The following is a 14,585-nucleotide window of genomic DNA, read 5'->3' on the forward strand; positions in this document are numbered from 1 at the left end:
TTTTAAGAGGGAAGGGGAGGCCACCTTTGCAGGCACCAAGGAAGATGTTTCGCAGGTGTCTTGTGGGCACAAGGCTGCCTAACTCTAGAGTAGACCTACTGAAATGAATGGGACACATCAGTCATGACACTTACCAGCTGAGCCTTCTGAAATTTCTAGGATATACATAGAGATGTCCGACCCTCCATTATCCTTTGGTGGATCTACATTTTTTTTTTTAAAAAAAAGGCAACATTTAGAACCAAAAGAAAGCCCACGCTTTAAAGTCAACCAAAACTAGTTTCAGGGTACATTACAACAGCTGGTGCACTGCTTGGTACAACATTTGAATTTCTAGGATGGGTAATATCAAAATAAGGGCCCAGGCTTTAAAAGAAGGCTAAGAACTGAACATCGTTGTGGTTGTTTCAGCCCTAAGCCTTGAACGAAGTAATTACATAGCCTTTCAGAATTAGATCCCTGCACTGACTGACTGGCAAATGGCTACAGAGCAGAGCAGCTGTCGAGCACACAGAACCAAGTTTGCAGCTATGTCAGAAGGGGGGAAGGAGGAGTTGTGAGCAGTGTTCCACCCACCCCCTACTAAGTAGGCATCAATACAGGCAATTGCAAAACCCATCAGTCCAGACTGATGCACCTCTTGTTCATTATTTCTGCGCAGTTAATTACATGCTCAAATGAAAACAAAACATGCGGAGTGTTGAACTGCAGCCAAAAGCCTTTTTATCCGAAAAGGAGGTAGGGAGGGGAGCAAAAGAGAGACTGGCTATACAAAACTGAAGTTTGCTTACCCCAGGTAACTTTCACAGTATGTGAATGAATCTTCCCCTTTACAGTTGGTTTACTTGGAGGTCCAGGTCTGTCGGGGCTTGTGCTGTATTCTACCACCTCACTGGGGGCACTTTTTCCTTCAGTATTATGAGCAAACACCTGTCATGTCACCAAATGGAACATCCATTAGCTTAAAACCCGTCTGCTAGTTTAAATATAGAATAAGCAGAAGAGCCCTGTGGGATCAGACCACTGGTCCACCTTGTCTAGCTTCCTGCATCCTACAGCAGCCAGAGAGATGCCTCTGAGAAGCCCACAAGCAGGGCATGAGGACAATCTCTTACTCCGTCTTGTTGCTGCTCCTCAGTATTCAGAGGCAGTTGAGAAGAGAAGACAATTTCATGACTTTTTCCTTAAAGGCACTTTCCCCCAAGGTGGGGACCCTGACCCTGTTCAAGGAAAACGGGTTGTGGAGGGCGAAAATAGTTACATGGTTGGGCAAAACGTAACATAGGTTGGGATGAGATGGAGAACTTGCAGGAAGCGAAAGGGTTCACAAGGGAGGCTGGCAAAAAGGCCACTGAGTCCTCATGGCTTTCTGACAAAAAGGCTCAACCCTATGGCCGAAAAAAAGGCTAGGACTCACCCAAGCTGAAGAATCTATTGGACAGGGGAAGATATTTTGTGTTAGAATGCAGGGGTTTAGGGGTTTTCCACCTTTGTCTTTCTGCTGCAAGTCAGCCTGGTAGCTTCCTGAGGATGTCGAGTTATTTAGGGCTACTTTGCAGGAGTTACTCTACACAACAGATGTCGATTTTCCATCGTAGAATTCAGGCTTTGTAATCAAGCAGTAATGTTTGAACTTGGCACGTACCCTAAATTTATAGGAAGTACTCCTCCTAAGTTCTTCTAAAGTGCAAGAAAGTTCATCTCCATTGTACCCGGCTTGAAAGCCATAATCCTGTACAAGAGGAAAAAGAGGGAGAGATGTTTTCCTGAGTAGTGTGGTGCAACAACTTAGATACGCATAAATCTAACTATGGCAACTATGTTTTTTTAAGCTGGTGTCCCTGATCCTGGCAGTCTGGTACATGAATGTATCAGAGTGCCCATACACAGAACTGCATGGAATCGTAACAGAACTCCACCTGGTTATACTTATGGGACGGTCCCCAATGCTGAAAGAAATCAGGTAGGCCCGGTTCAAATGGAGCTCTACGTGTAGATAAAGCTACTATTTGCTCCATAGCACTTTGGGCGGGGATCATAGCTCAGTGGTATTCTTTGCATACAGAAGGCCTCAGATTCCAATTCTATGATTCAATCCTGACATTTCCAGTTAAAATGGATCAAGCAGCAGGGAATGGAAAAGATCGTTTTCTGCCTGGGATAATGGACGGCCTGTAGTAGTACAGACGATACAGGGCAAGATGGCCAAATAGTCTGACCTGGAAAAAGGCAGTTTTCTATAAAAGAGCAAAACAGCTACAAAGTCTTTGAAAGGAAGGAAAGGAACCTCTCGTGCAAGCACTGAGTCATTACTGACTCTTGGAGGGACGCCAGCTTTCGTTGATATTTTCTTGGCAGGCCTTATAGCGGGGTGGTTTGCCATTGCCTTCCCCGGCCGTTATTACCTTTCCCCCAGCTAACTGGGTACTCATTTTACCGACCTCAGGAGGATGGAAGGCTGAGTCGCACCGAGCCGGCTGCCTGAGAACCAGCTTCTGCTGGGATCGAACTCAGGCCGTGGGGAGAGTTTCAGCTGCAGAAACTGCTGCTTTACTGCTCTGCGCCACACGAGGCTTCACAAAGTCTTTAGGTGTGATTAAATATTGGCTGTTTACTACCACTGGTTTTGCTACTACTTCTTATGGTTGGGACACTTCTAACTTGATATTAAATCACTCCTGGAAGATTCAGGGGTAACATACTGCCAATGTATGACCAACACAGCACATCATTGTTCACTAGGCAACCTTCTAATCTACACTAGAGGGCAGCTTTGCCTTTCAAGATATTCTTCCAACCCCACAAGTTTCTAAACTCATATAAATGTATCAGAAACTTACGGAACCTTCCTCTTCCATTTCTAAAATGTAGGTCAGAGAGTCATCTGAAGATATTCCGCTCGGAGGGCTCCATTTGAGCGATAACCATGTCACCCCTGCTTCAGTTAGCCGAGGGGGCAGAGGCGGTGGTGGGACAATTCCTATTGTGTAACATATCAATGTCTCACTGAACCCACTGGGAGGAGGGAAAAAGGTATAAAGTAAAAGAAAATATATTAGCAAGAACTTGAGCCGTTAAAAGGTTTTATGGAAACCACGTAATTACGTAATGCTTTTTTACCTCATTCCGATGTCATTTTTGGCCGCCAACCTGAATGTATATTTCGTAGAGGGGCTCAGCTTGGTTACTTTGTGTTGCTTTAGATGACCATAGTAACATTCCTTGAATGCTTCATTCTTCCCCTTTTCAGAGACATAAAAAAAATGAAGTCAGAGGTTCCACTAGAACATAGTTTGCACACGGATGACCAACCTGTGCATCTGGGCTGGACCACTTGAGGACTGCAGGTAGGTCAAGTATGATGAAACACATGCAAAAAATAAAATCCTCCCACACAGAAAAGATATGCCAGGGAGAAAAGGCTAGAACAGAACTCCTCCTTGAGAAGGACGTGTGCAGGTATGCCTCTGACTTGTTTCTAAGCCCTCCCACCAAGATGTGAGGCAATATAAGAGGTCTGCCATACAATCTACAAGCTTTATTCAGTAAATAGATGTCTTTTCACACCTAAAGAGAGTGTGAATGCTAGGAGCGATCTTCTTAGCTTAATTAGCTTAACAAAGCAAGGCAGTTGCCTATCGACTAAAAGGATCATTTCCCCACAGTGCTAAAAGGCTTTTACGGAATCCCTCCTTCGGGAAGGTTCTTTGAGTTGAAACCTCCTCTAAACTCCACCCGCTGAAATCCATCCACTCCAATATTCCCTCCCCCTCCAACAGAGACTGAGTTCCCAGGGATGGGTGTGGGTGGGAAGATGATCTCTGAGGCTGGGCGGCCTGTCTGATAAGTTCCTGGGAAGATTCATCCTTGACTCCTGAAGTGTCTTTAAGAATCTCCTCCCCCACTTCCTGTCTTGGCTGGTGCACTTCTACTTCTTCAGTCTCCGAGTCCAATTCAGCCCCCAAAACCCAATCCCCCTACACTAGGGAGAACCGGACTCATCCTGACATCATGTGTGTTTCTAGAGGAACATTCTACGAAGTGGTGACAGCCGCCCTGCTGGATCAGACCAACTGTGCTTTCATATTGTATTTTATAGCATGCTTTTATACTGTTTGTTTTATACTTTGAATGGTTTTAATTTTTGTGAACCGCCCAGAGAGCTTCGGCTATTGGGTGGTATAGAAATGCAATAAATAAATAAATAAATCTAGTCCTGTATCCTGTTTCCCATAACAGCTGATCCAGTAACTCTAGGAAGCTCAAAAGCAGGGCATCAAGGCAATATGTCTCCCCTGACATTGTTCCCCAGGCAAAAGTAATTAGTGAAATTATACCTATGAAGCAAAATCGTAAAGTTTTTACCACCTCAGTGGGGCCTTAACAGTAGTTGTTCTTTGTGGCCAAAACATGCTAGCTCCTGGACTAAGGGACCTCAAGTTCTATGCTCTATAAAACCCACTAATTTTCAATGTGTGTTTTACACACAGAGAAGCTAAAGCAACCACATTCAAATACCATTTCAATAGAGACCATATATAAAAATATCAAGGGCAATTAAAACTATAAAATACTTAATCCAGGTTTCAATCTTCAGACTTTTTGTAGAGTTCAGAAATCCAGGAGCCCTGGCTGCATGCACACACAGGCATGGGATGGGTTTTAATTCTAATCTTCAGGGCTTTTTTGTTTTGTTTTTTTGGTAGAGTTCAGAAATCCTGTGGCAAGGGCACCATTCACACATACTTTGAAATGGCATGGGACTATACCACATGGATTCTACCAAAGTGCCTACTTATGCTATCAATCCTTTATATCGTACTTTCAAGGCACAAGTTTTAACTTGTTTATAAGAAACCTAAAGAAGTCAATGCTAGATTCAGTTAACAGTCTAGCAGCTCAAATAAAGGTGCAAAAAAATTGTATTATTTAGTAGTCCTGGTTGAACACTCTAGAGAAACTAACCCACTTCCCAAAGGGGCTTTCACAGGGAGGAGAAGCTATAGCACATTACCCATTTTGCAATGTACCTAATTGCAATGTAATATCTAAGCACTAGATTGAATAGTATTATTCTTATAGAAAAACTATGCAATATATTGACCAGTACAGTGAAGTGGGAAATATGATTTAAGTGACGCACAGTTTCCATCCAACAAGATTACTTAAGTACAGTTTCCCCCTAAAATAAGGAACTTATTTTGTAAGCCGCTGTGAGAGCCTTTTTTGGCTGAATGGCGGCATAAAAATCCTTAAATAAATAAATAAATAAATAAACTTACCTCATCCCATTCTAAAAGGTAGTTAGTCACTTTGGAGCCATTGTCATTAGAGGACTAAAAAGAAGAAGAAAACCTTTGTTTTGTCTAGCTACTTAAAAAGATGAATACTTTAGTCAGCAGTGAACATACACATTCTACGCATCTATACATAGCTAGTAAATTTTGCTTGCATTCTGCAAGCGGAAGGCACGTTCTTGGGTGCCCTGGAAGTGCTGCCCTGCACCCCAAACCAAGTCTGAAAGTAACGTAACTTTTATAGTCAGATATTCCACCCTATGTTCAGTTTGGTTTGCTCTTGCCTGGGAAATCCTGGGAAGTTTGCCATTCATAGGCAAACTTCATATCCCGAGTTTCGACAGTTAGGTCGGACGTATCCGGTCTTCCAACCTTCCTTGTAATTAAGTGTGCCTTGCAGCACATGTGCACCCAGTTTCACATTAATGGGCATCATGGAACCATTTCCAAATTACCAGAGAAAAACAACAACCCACAGCTGTCCTTGTTCAGGAACAAGATGTGACCGTTACCTCCAGAGAGGAGGAAGTGCCCTGAACGCGTTAAGCAAGAAATTAGATTGATTCTGTAAACAACAGATTTTCCTTAGCACCTTTTATTTCAAAAATGTATATACCACCTTATATTAAAAGGATTAAGACACGCTACAGCAGTCACCTTCTTTTGAGGTTTACTATGAGTCCTCTGTTTTAAGTGAAGGGCATACATTTTTTTTCCATTTTTCAGTTTATGCTAGTAATCAGGGTGATCTAGTCTACCTGTGCACCAAGTTTCAGGGCTTTCCTCATTCAGAAGGACTAATTCACAATCTTTTGTGAACCGCCAAGAGAGGTTTGGATACTGGGCAGTATAAAAATGCAATAAATAAATAAAATGGATGGGGATTGGTGGCTTTCCAGATGTTCTTGAATGACAACTCCCATCATGCCACATCATCGGCCAGGCTGGCTGGATCTAATAGGAACTGGAGTCCAAGAACGCTGGAGGTTCCCTGATCCTGCACTAATGATTTCCAAGGCCTATGTGGGAGTGCATTTATGCATAACTAAACGCCTACAGAGTTCGATGAGAAATGGAGGGAGGGCAGCTCCAGCCATTCCGCAGCTCCCTGCCATTCACCACGGAGTGGGTTTTTTTTTTTTCAAGTCAGATTTAAATTAAACAAATGGGACCTACAAATGGAAGTGTATCCTCATCCCCTAACAAGAGTGCTCCTCTATGGGTTTGCCCTGCAGTCCTCCAGGACAGTATAAGCTGTAAGGGACAAAAACAGGTCTGTTCCATCCTCTACACCAGCAGTTCCCAAACTTTTTCAGGTAACCGCCCCCTTGGTTCCACAAACTCATGCCCAGTGCCCCCTACCCTACACTATAAAAATCATTATTCAGAATAGCGGTTTTCAATGACCCACTAAGGAAGATAATAACAATAAAATTCAAAACAGGAACAAATTCATAATCAACAAGTTCCCTCAGAAGTACGTCTCACGGAGTCCAATGGGGTCGGGGAGGGAGGGGGAGGGATTAATGGCGGCGGCAAGCCCCGCACCAAAGAGAGCCCAGTGGGGCCAAAGTGCTGCTGCAAGAGAACGCATGTGCTTAAAAAGCAGGTCAATCACAGCAGTATCCTAACTTAATTTTTTTTTAAAAAAAAAAAAACTCCATTTTTTGCTAACCTCTGCTAGGAGGAGGCACTCTAAGGAGGGCCTTAGATGATGAGTGTAGTACATTTGGGTAGGGTCATGCCAGGAGAGGCGCTCCATCAGCCCGAGTTGTCCGGAGCCGTGCTGCCAATAAGACCCTTCTCAATCCACACATGTATTAATACCGTTTAAGAAGAGTCCTTTTAACGGTGAATTGAAATGTTTCAAAAGCACCAAAACGCTAATAAAGAGACATACCCTGCTTGGTGTGCCCCGCCACGCCAGCTGCAAAACAGAGGCATTCACTCTCTTTTCCCTCCCTCCCTCGGCAAGCCTGGGGTAGGTGCTTCCCATTTAAAGGTGCTGCGCTCCCCTGGATCCTGCTGGTCTGGGCGCCCGGGCTGAGTAGCAGCGGCCGGGCAGAGAAGCTGACCTGGGGAGCTGAGAATGAAAAAGGGGCCATACTGCGCGCGGCCCCTTTAAATGGGAAGCACCTGCCGCAGGCTTGCTGAGGGAGGGAGGGAAAAGAGAGCAAATGCCTCTGTTTTGCAGCCAGCGTAGCGGGGCACACCAAGCAGTGTATGTCTCTCCATTAGCATTTTTGTGCTTTTGAAACATTTCAATTCACTGTTAAAAGGACTCTTCTTAAACGGCATTAATACATGTGTGGACTCTTCCCTTATATGGCTTGGGACCAAATTACCTTCTCCCATAAAAATGTCCCTGGATTTTAAGACCTTCTGGAGAGGTGCTTCTCAGAAAAGACCACCTCGAGTGCCCCCTTGCCGCCCCTTTGCCTCTAAGCGCCGCCCTGCTGCCCCCTTGCCTCTTAATGCCCCCCTATGCAATCCCATCGCCCACTTCGGGAACCACTGCTCTACACCTTGTTTCCTTCCCCCCTCCCCCCATTGACACCAAACATTCAGTGGCTTCTGGAGTCTTCTGAGTTTGCTCAGTCCACATTGGGTTACGGGTTTTCTTTGGGTGGTGCCCCTTTAAAAATGTTTTGCAATTCTACACATCTCAAGGTGTCCCTGAGCACGCTGATATCTCCCCCTCTTGTTTCTCAATTGCTCCATTTTAGCTCCAAACCTGTCATTACTTAAACCACTTGTGCTTGAAATGAGAGGGAATTATTGGATTTGCTTAAGCTTTGTCTCTTAGAACACACACACACACACACACACACACAGATTTCCTTTTAAACCAGGTTAATCAAACATACGTGCTAAAACCCCGTCTGGCTTTGCAGTTACCTTCCACTGTAAATTCAGGCTGTTTTTGGTTTTGTTGACCACTTTCGGTGCAGCTGGAGGGTCTGGTTCACAGCTCTCTGTAGTAAAACTAGCCAGCTCTGAAACCGTTTCCTTTGTGGAACTACTTGAGGCTGAAACTCTGTATGATGATAATAATAATAAAAAAGTGTTGGGGAAGCATTCCAAGTATGCAATGAAATTGAGATCTGAAAGTTTAGAATGATTTGGAATGAACATAATGCTTTGAGACACAGAGTTACTTATGGGACTGCATTTGGCATATATAACTCTGCTTCTCTGAGACAGGCCATCTTGTTCTTTGCTTTGAAAGAGAACTCCTCCATCCCATATATTCTAGTGCCTAATCAAGGCAATGAACAGGTAACCCGTGGGCAGTTTCAAAGACAAACTATGTTTGTCAGTTTTACTCCCAACCCTGGCAACTCATTGGCCGGGTTCAGCCAATCAATGGGGGTGTGTGTGTAAGAAGCCATGGTGGCTTCTTTCCACACCCATCATTTCCTGAACGGCCCTTGCTGCGAACTCAGAGAGGTGTGTGGCTGGAGGGAGGGGAGGGGCTTCCAAGCTCATGGCTTGTTGTAAGGATTACTGGGCGGCTATGCACCTCACCGGGTTTGGACGACATGGCAACCTGTGGCGAGGTAATTAGGGAAATGACAAGCACGGGAGTGGCACGCAAGGGGCAGCAAAAATACAACACTGGCTTCTTTTGCTCCACTGACAAGCTGGAGCGGGTTCAGAGGAGGGCAACCAGGATGATCAGGGGTCTGGAAACAAAGCCCGATTAGGAGAGACTGAGAGAACTGGGCATGTGTAGCCTGGAGAAGAGAAGATTGAGGGGAGACATGATAGCACTCTTCAAATACTTGAAAGGTGGTCACACAGAGGAGGGCCAGGATCTCTTCTCGATCATCCCAAAGTGCAGGACTCGGAATAACGGGATCAAGTTACAGGAAGCCAGATTCCGGCTGGACATCAGGAAAAATTTCCTGACAGTTAGAGCAGTACAACAATGGAACCAGTTACTTAGGGAGGTTGTGGGCTCTCCCACACTAGAAGCATTCAAGAGGCAGCTGCACAACCATCTGTCAGGGATGCTTTAGGGTGGATTCCTGCATTGAGCAGGGGGTTGGACTTGATGGCCTTGTAAGCCCCTTCCAACTCTGCTATTCTATGATTCTATGATCATCCAAATCCAGTCATTGCCTGTGCTTCACCAAGCTTGCAACGTAAAAGAGGAGAACGTGGGATTTTGTACCAACTTCAATATGAGAAGCACATGCGCACCAGAGGCTTTACTCAAGAAGGTAAAGAGATGATCTGCTACACCATTTATATGCCTCATCTTCCCTCTTTTAAACACCTGTTTTCCGAATCTCCTTGCAAACGTTTATTCTTTTAATGAACTAAAACGTAACTTGATATCTGGAAAGCAATTCAGCCATTTCAACAACGGTCGCACTCACTAGCAACATTTGTTCTCCATGCCCACCTGATGTGATAATCCGTTGCTGGTCTGAGGTCAGGAAGAATAAACGTCGTCTCTTCACCACTGCAGAGAGAACAATCTATTAGGTCACAACAACTAAGTATCTAAGTAATAATAAAGCCCTATGATAAGTAGCGATTCTTGCAACCTTATCCGAAATATTTGTGCAAAGTGGTGGATTAGTACTCCTGTCAGGATGGTACATCTTAAAGCTTCTATCTGCCAGCATGTTAACTCTTAGGATAGGTCCTAGAATTCAGCCCTCAAAGTTCAAGACTGGAAACAACCCATCAACTCAATCTAAAAATAATTATGATGAAAACGGAGCAGGAGAACAATCCCAGTGATCACCTCTGTGCTAAAGCGGTCAGTTGAGAAAAAATGTGTAGTTTAATTAAGAAAAGGTACTTACACATAAACGGATTTAAATTTTCCGTTTTTACCGCTGTTCGAGACTGCCACTTCGAACGTGAACGTTGCAGGAGTGAGATTAGGAGTTTCTTCATTTTGCGATGCAACTGGAGAATTCCAAGACAGGACTGCTGATCTTGGTTGAATTTCAGAGATCTTTGAAAACAAAGGGAGTACAGTCACCTTTTTGATATATATGGAAGGTACATTAGAAGAATGCAGATGCTGAAATTGTTATCCGTGTTTAAATTTCATCCACCTTTAACCATGAAAAATGTGTGCCTGTTTCGCCAGTGATGCATATTCTAAGAAGCCAAGCCCAATGGTTTCCCAATGCATCTAACTGGAAGCAAGACAGACACTTGCGTGTTCTCCATCCATGATGGGGCACAGATTTTTTTCCTACAAGGCGATAATATACTGACAGGAAAGCCCTTAGAATATCTAGAATTTCCTCAGTTAACTGGATCTGAATAGCTTTGCTGGACATTATGTTTATTTAAGAAAATTTATATCCCACCATTTCACTGCCAGAGCAGTGCTCAATGTGGCTTGCTTCATGTTAAAAACAAAGACACAGTAATGTTCAATCAAACAATTTAAACAAAGCAGACACCTGCATCACACAAAAGCCAATTAAAAATGTGATAGATCAGCCTTTATTTATTTATTTATTTACAATATTTATATACCACTCAATTATCTAAAACAGATTCCAAAGTGGTGAACATAGGTATAAACAGTAAAAGAAAGAAGATATAAAAAGCAAATTAAAACTGTTCATTGCCTGACCTCCAGGGGCAGGGAGTTCCACAGAGAAGGGGCCACGACACTAAAGGCTCTTCTCCTGGTGAACCCCAATCATGCCATTAGGAACTCAACAGGAAAATTACACTCCTGCCATTAAGGAAAGTCTTAACTAAGTGGGCAAAGACAGAGAGGGGGGGGGCAAATGGGCCTGTTGAGGAAGAGAGTCCCACAATTTAGGTGCAGCCACCAAGAAGGCTCTGTTGTGTATCCCAATCAGCTTTGCCTCAGCCATAGTTGGGATGCAGAGACAGGCCTTTCCATCAGAGCTTAGGGGATAGGCAAGAGAGTATGGAAGGAGCTGGTCCTTCAGGTAACTGGGCCCAAACCATTTAAGTTTTTAAAGGTAATTATGGCCACCTTATACATATATGGTTATCAGAGTAACACACCAAAATTATAGTCAGCTAAGCCCAAAGTGTAGCATCTTTTTCTTGTTTTCTGTAATTGCTATGTTAATAGCATAATTAGTTCAGAGAAAGCACAACACAGATTATTTTCAGATCTTAATAGCATCCAAGTTTAAAAGACTATATGTTTAAGTACCACAGACTGAATAAGAGAACCCAAATAGGCAAGTAAAACTCTTGACCACCTATTTCTGCTTGGTGGTTGTCCTGGTTTATGTAATTATTATTCCTCTCCCCTCCCCCAAACCGCAAGGCTGGTTTCCAAGCTCACAAGAATGTAAGTTAAGCAGGCTTTGTGTCAAAACTCATAACGGTCATAGCAAGGGTTTCAAAATATTTCCAGTCTCGCATATTGCCCAAGCTCAAAATTCTTGAACTGAGTATCTTCTATTCAGAGAGGTAAAGTTGGTGCCATAATACCTATGACTTTTCTCTTGATGTCTCATTGTAATATCCAAGGTCAGAAAAACACCCATTTACCTCTTCCATCAATTCACCAGGATTTGCATAATACATTCATATAGAGTGGCATTCTCTATAAATGCAGGTTGCTTACCTGTAACTGTAGTTCTTCGAGTGGTCATCTATGCATTCACACATATGGGCTTTGCGCCTGCGCAGAGACCAGACCGGAACCTTCTCTAGCTGAGTGGAACGTTTTTGGCGGGAACCCCTCCCCCACGCTACCGCGCATGTCCATGGGGTTCCCGCCCTTACCTCAGTTTACAGGAGTCCGACGTTGTGCCCCCATAAACATGAGAGTAAATAAAATAAAGTACATTCCACAATAAAACAGTGTCATTTGTAAGTCTCACACCACCAAGTGGGGATGGTGGGTGGGTTGTGTGAATGCATAGATGACCACTCGAAGAACTACAGTTACAGGTAAGCAACCTGCATTTCTTCTTCGTGGTCTCTATGCATCACACATATGGGCGAATAGCGAGCTGACATACCTTTGGAGGTGGGTTGGTGCATCATCTGAAGATCTCTGAAAGCACTGTCCTCCCAAATGAGCAGTCCTGCCTCGCACGGGTGTCCAAACTGTAGTGCTTGACAAACGTGGATGGAGTGGACCACGTTGCGGCTCTACAGACTTCTGCCAAGGGAACACCTCTGGTGAAGGCCACCGATGTTGAAACAGCTCTGGTGGAATGAGCCGTCACAGGTTTCACTAACTCTATTTTAGAAATAGAGTAGGCCAATTCTATTGTCTCCACTATCCAGCGTGACAGTCGTTGGCAAGAGACAGGGAGTCCCTTAGAAGGCTCACCATAACAAATAAACAGTTGCTTTGTCTTTCTAAATGTCTCTGTCCTGTCTTTGTAAAAAGCAAGAGCCCTTCTTACATCGAGAGTATGCAAAGAAGACTCAAGAGGTGTAGTTGGATTAGGAAAGAAAGCAGGTAAAGAAATATGCTGGGACAGATGAAAAGTAGACACTACCTTAGGCAGGAAGGCTGGGTCTGTGCGTAGCACAACCTTGTCCTTATGAAAGATAGTGTATGGAACATCTATCCTAAGAGCTTTAAGCTCACTTGCACGTCTTGCTGATGTGATGGCTACTAAAAAGACAGTCTTTAAAGTAAGCAGCCTAAGGTCTGTCGAAGCCATGGGCTCGAAGGGCTTGCGTGTCAATGCTTGCAGCACAACTGACAGGCTCCAAGGCGGCACGATAGTCTTCACAGTCGGTATCGTGTTCTTCAGACCTTTCAGAAATTTCTTGGTTGTTGGATGGGTAAAAGGTGTAAAACCATCCACACCCCGGTGAAAAGATGTAATCGCAGCAAGGTGAACCCTGATGGATGTGAGCTTAAGTCCCTGCTGGAAAAGTGTCAATAAATAATTAAGGATGAAGGGTAAGTGGCAAGATTCTGGTGTTTGATCTTGTACTGAAGCAAAGTTCCGAAATCTTTGCCACTTTGCTGCATAAGTTTTCCTAGTGGAAGGCTTTAGTGCTGCCAATATAATGTGATCCACAGTCAAAGTTCTAGTTGCAGAGGAGGAGTTGTTGTTATCCTCCATGCAGTCATCTTGAGGGTCGACAGATCTGCGTGTCGAACCCTGCCCTGGTGTCGAGACAGTAGCTTCGGTGTCGACGGGAGCCTGATGTAATCCCCTCTCGATAACCGAAGAGCGTGTGAGAACCACGTCTGTCGAGGCCACCACGGCGTGATCAGAATGCAATCGGAGTTGTCCATCTGGATCTTGGCTATCACTCTTGTCAACAGTGGAAAAGGAGGAAACATGTACAGGAGATTTCCTCTCCAAGTTCTGGTGAAAGCGTCTCCTAGAGAGCGCTTTCCTCTTCCTGCCCTGCTGCAAAACTTGGCGCAGACTGCGTTGTCCTCGGTAGCGAAGACATCGACAACAGGGCGGCCCCAGTACCGAAAAAGGCTTTCCCGCACTTCGACGTCGAGCTCCCACTCGTGGTCGACATGGAAGGATCTGCTGAGAGAGTCCGCAAAGACGTTCTCCTTGCCGGCTACATGGATCGCAGTCAGGTAAGTCCTTCTCTTTATGCACCAGTTCCATATCCTGAGTGCAGAACGGTTCAGGGGGTGTGATCTTGTTCCACCCTGCCTGTTGATGTATGCCACTACAGTAGTATTGTCTGTCGCGATCAAGACATTCTTGCCCTCGATCATCTGTGCAAATGCTTTTACTGCATTTTCTACTGCCAGGAGTTCGAGATGGTTGATGTGATGCTCCCTCTGTGATCGAGGCCAACGACCCTGAGAGGTTAAGGAGCTGCAATGGGCTCCCCATCCTTCTAAGGATGCATCCGTGGTGATCGTTACCGAAGGCGCCTGTTGTTGGAATGGAACGCCTTCGAGAAGAGTCGACATCGAGAACCACCATTTCAGCGATGCCCTGACTTGCTTCGGTAACGAAAGGTAAGTTCGTCGAGCATTGAGCCTGAGATCGAAAGTTCTTAAAAACCAGGCCTGCAATACCCTCATTCTGAGTCTTGCAAACCTGATGACTGCCGTAGTGGCTGCCATCAGGCCTAATAGTCTCTGGACTGTCCAAGCCGATACTTTCCGCCGGCTCTCGATGTCGATGGCTAACTGCTGCAAGGTGTTTGCCCTGGTTGAAGGTAAGTATGCTCTCCCGTCTCGAGAGGATAGGGTTACCCCTATGAAGTCCAATCTCTGCTGTGGAGTCAAAATGGACTTTTCGTGGTTGACCCACAGCCCCAACGAGTCCAACAGGTTGAGGGTGGTTAGTATATCCGACTGGAGCGCCTCGC

At 44.7% G+C, this 14,585-nt stretch overlaps 1 protein-coding gene across 3 annotated transcripts in view; it reads right to left on the bottom strand.

Moving 5' to 3' along the window:
* The window catches only part of FNDC3A (fibronectin type III domain containing 3A), an 87,074-nt gene that overhangs the window by 21,459 nt on the left and 51,030 nt on the right, over positions 1-14,585 (bottom strand). For all 3 annotated transcript variants that reach the window (XM_063141921.1, XM_063141922.1, XM_063141920.1), the window contains exons 8-16: positions 10,118-10,272; positions 9,709-9,768; positions 8,196-8,334; positions 5,283-5,336; positions 3,121-3,242; positions 2,841-3,015; positions 1,646-1,732; positions 792-930; positions 135-203 (exon numbers count right to left, since the gene is read on the bottom strand). In XM_063141921.1, coding sequence (XP_062997991.1) covers positions 135-203; positions 792-930; positions 1,646-1,732; positions 2,841-3,015; positions 3,121-3,242; positions 5,283-5,336; positions 8,196-8,334; positions 9,709-9,768; positions 10,118-10,272 — 1,000 coding nt within the window. The remainder of the gene's footprint in view (positions 1-134; positions 204-791; positions 931-1,645; positions 1,733-2,840; positions 3,016-3,120; positions 3,243-5,282; positions 5,337-8,195; positions 8,335-9,708; positions 9,769-10,117; positions 10,273-14,585) is intronic.

The sequence above is a fragment of the Elgaria multicarinata genome, chromosome 15 (assembly GCF_023053635.1).
Source record: "Elgaria multicarinata webbii isolate HBS135686 ecotype San Diego chromosome 15, rElgMul1.1.pri, whole genome shotgun sequence".
Taxonomy (NCBI): Eukaryota; Metazoa; Chordata; class Lepidosauria; order Squamata; family Anguidae; genus Elgaria; species Elgaria multicarinata.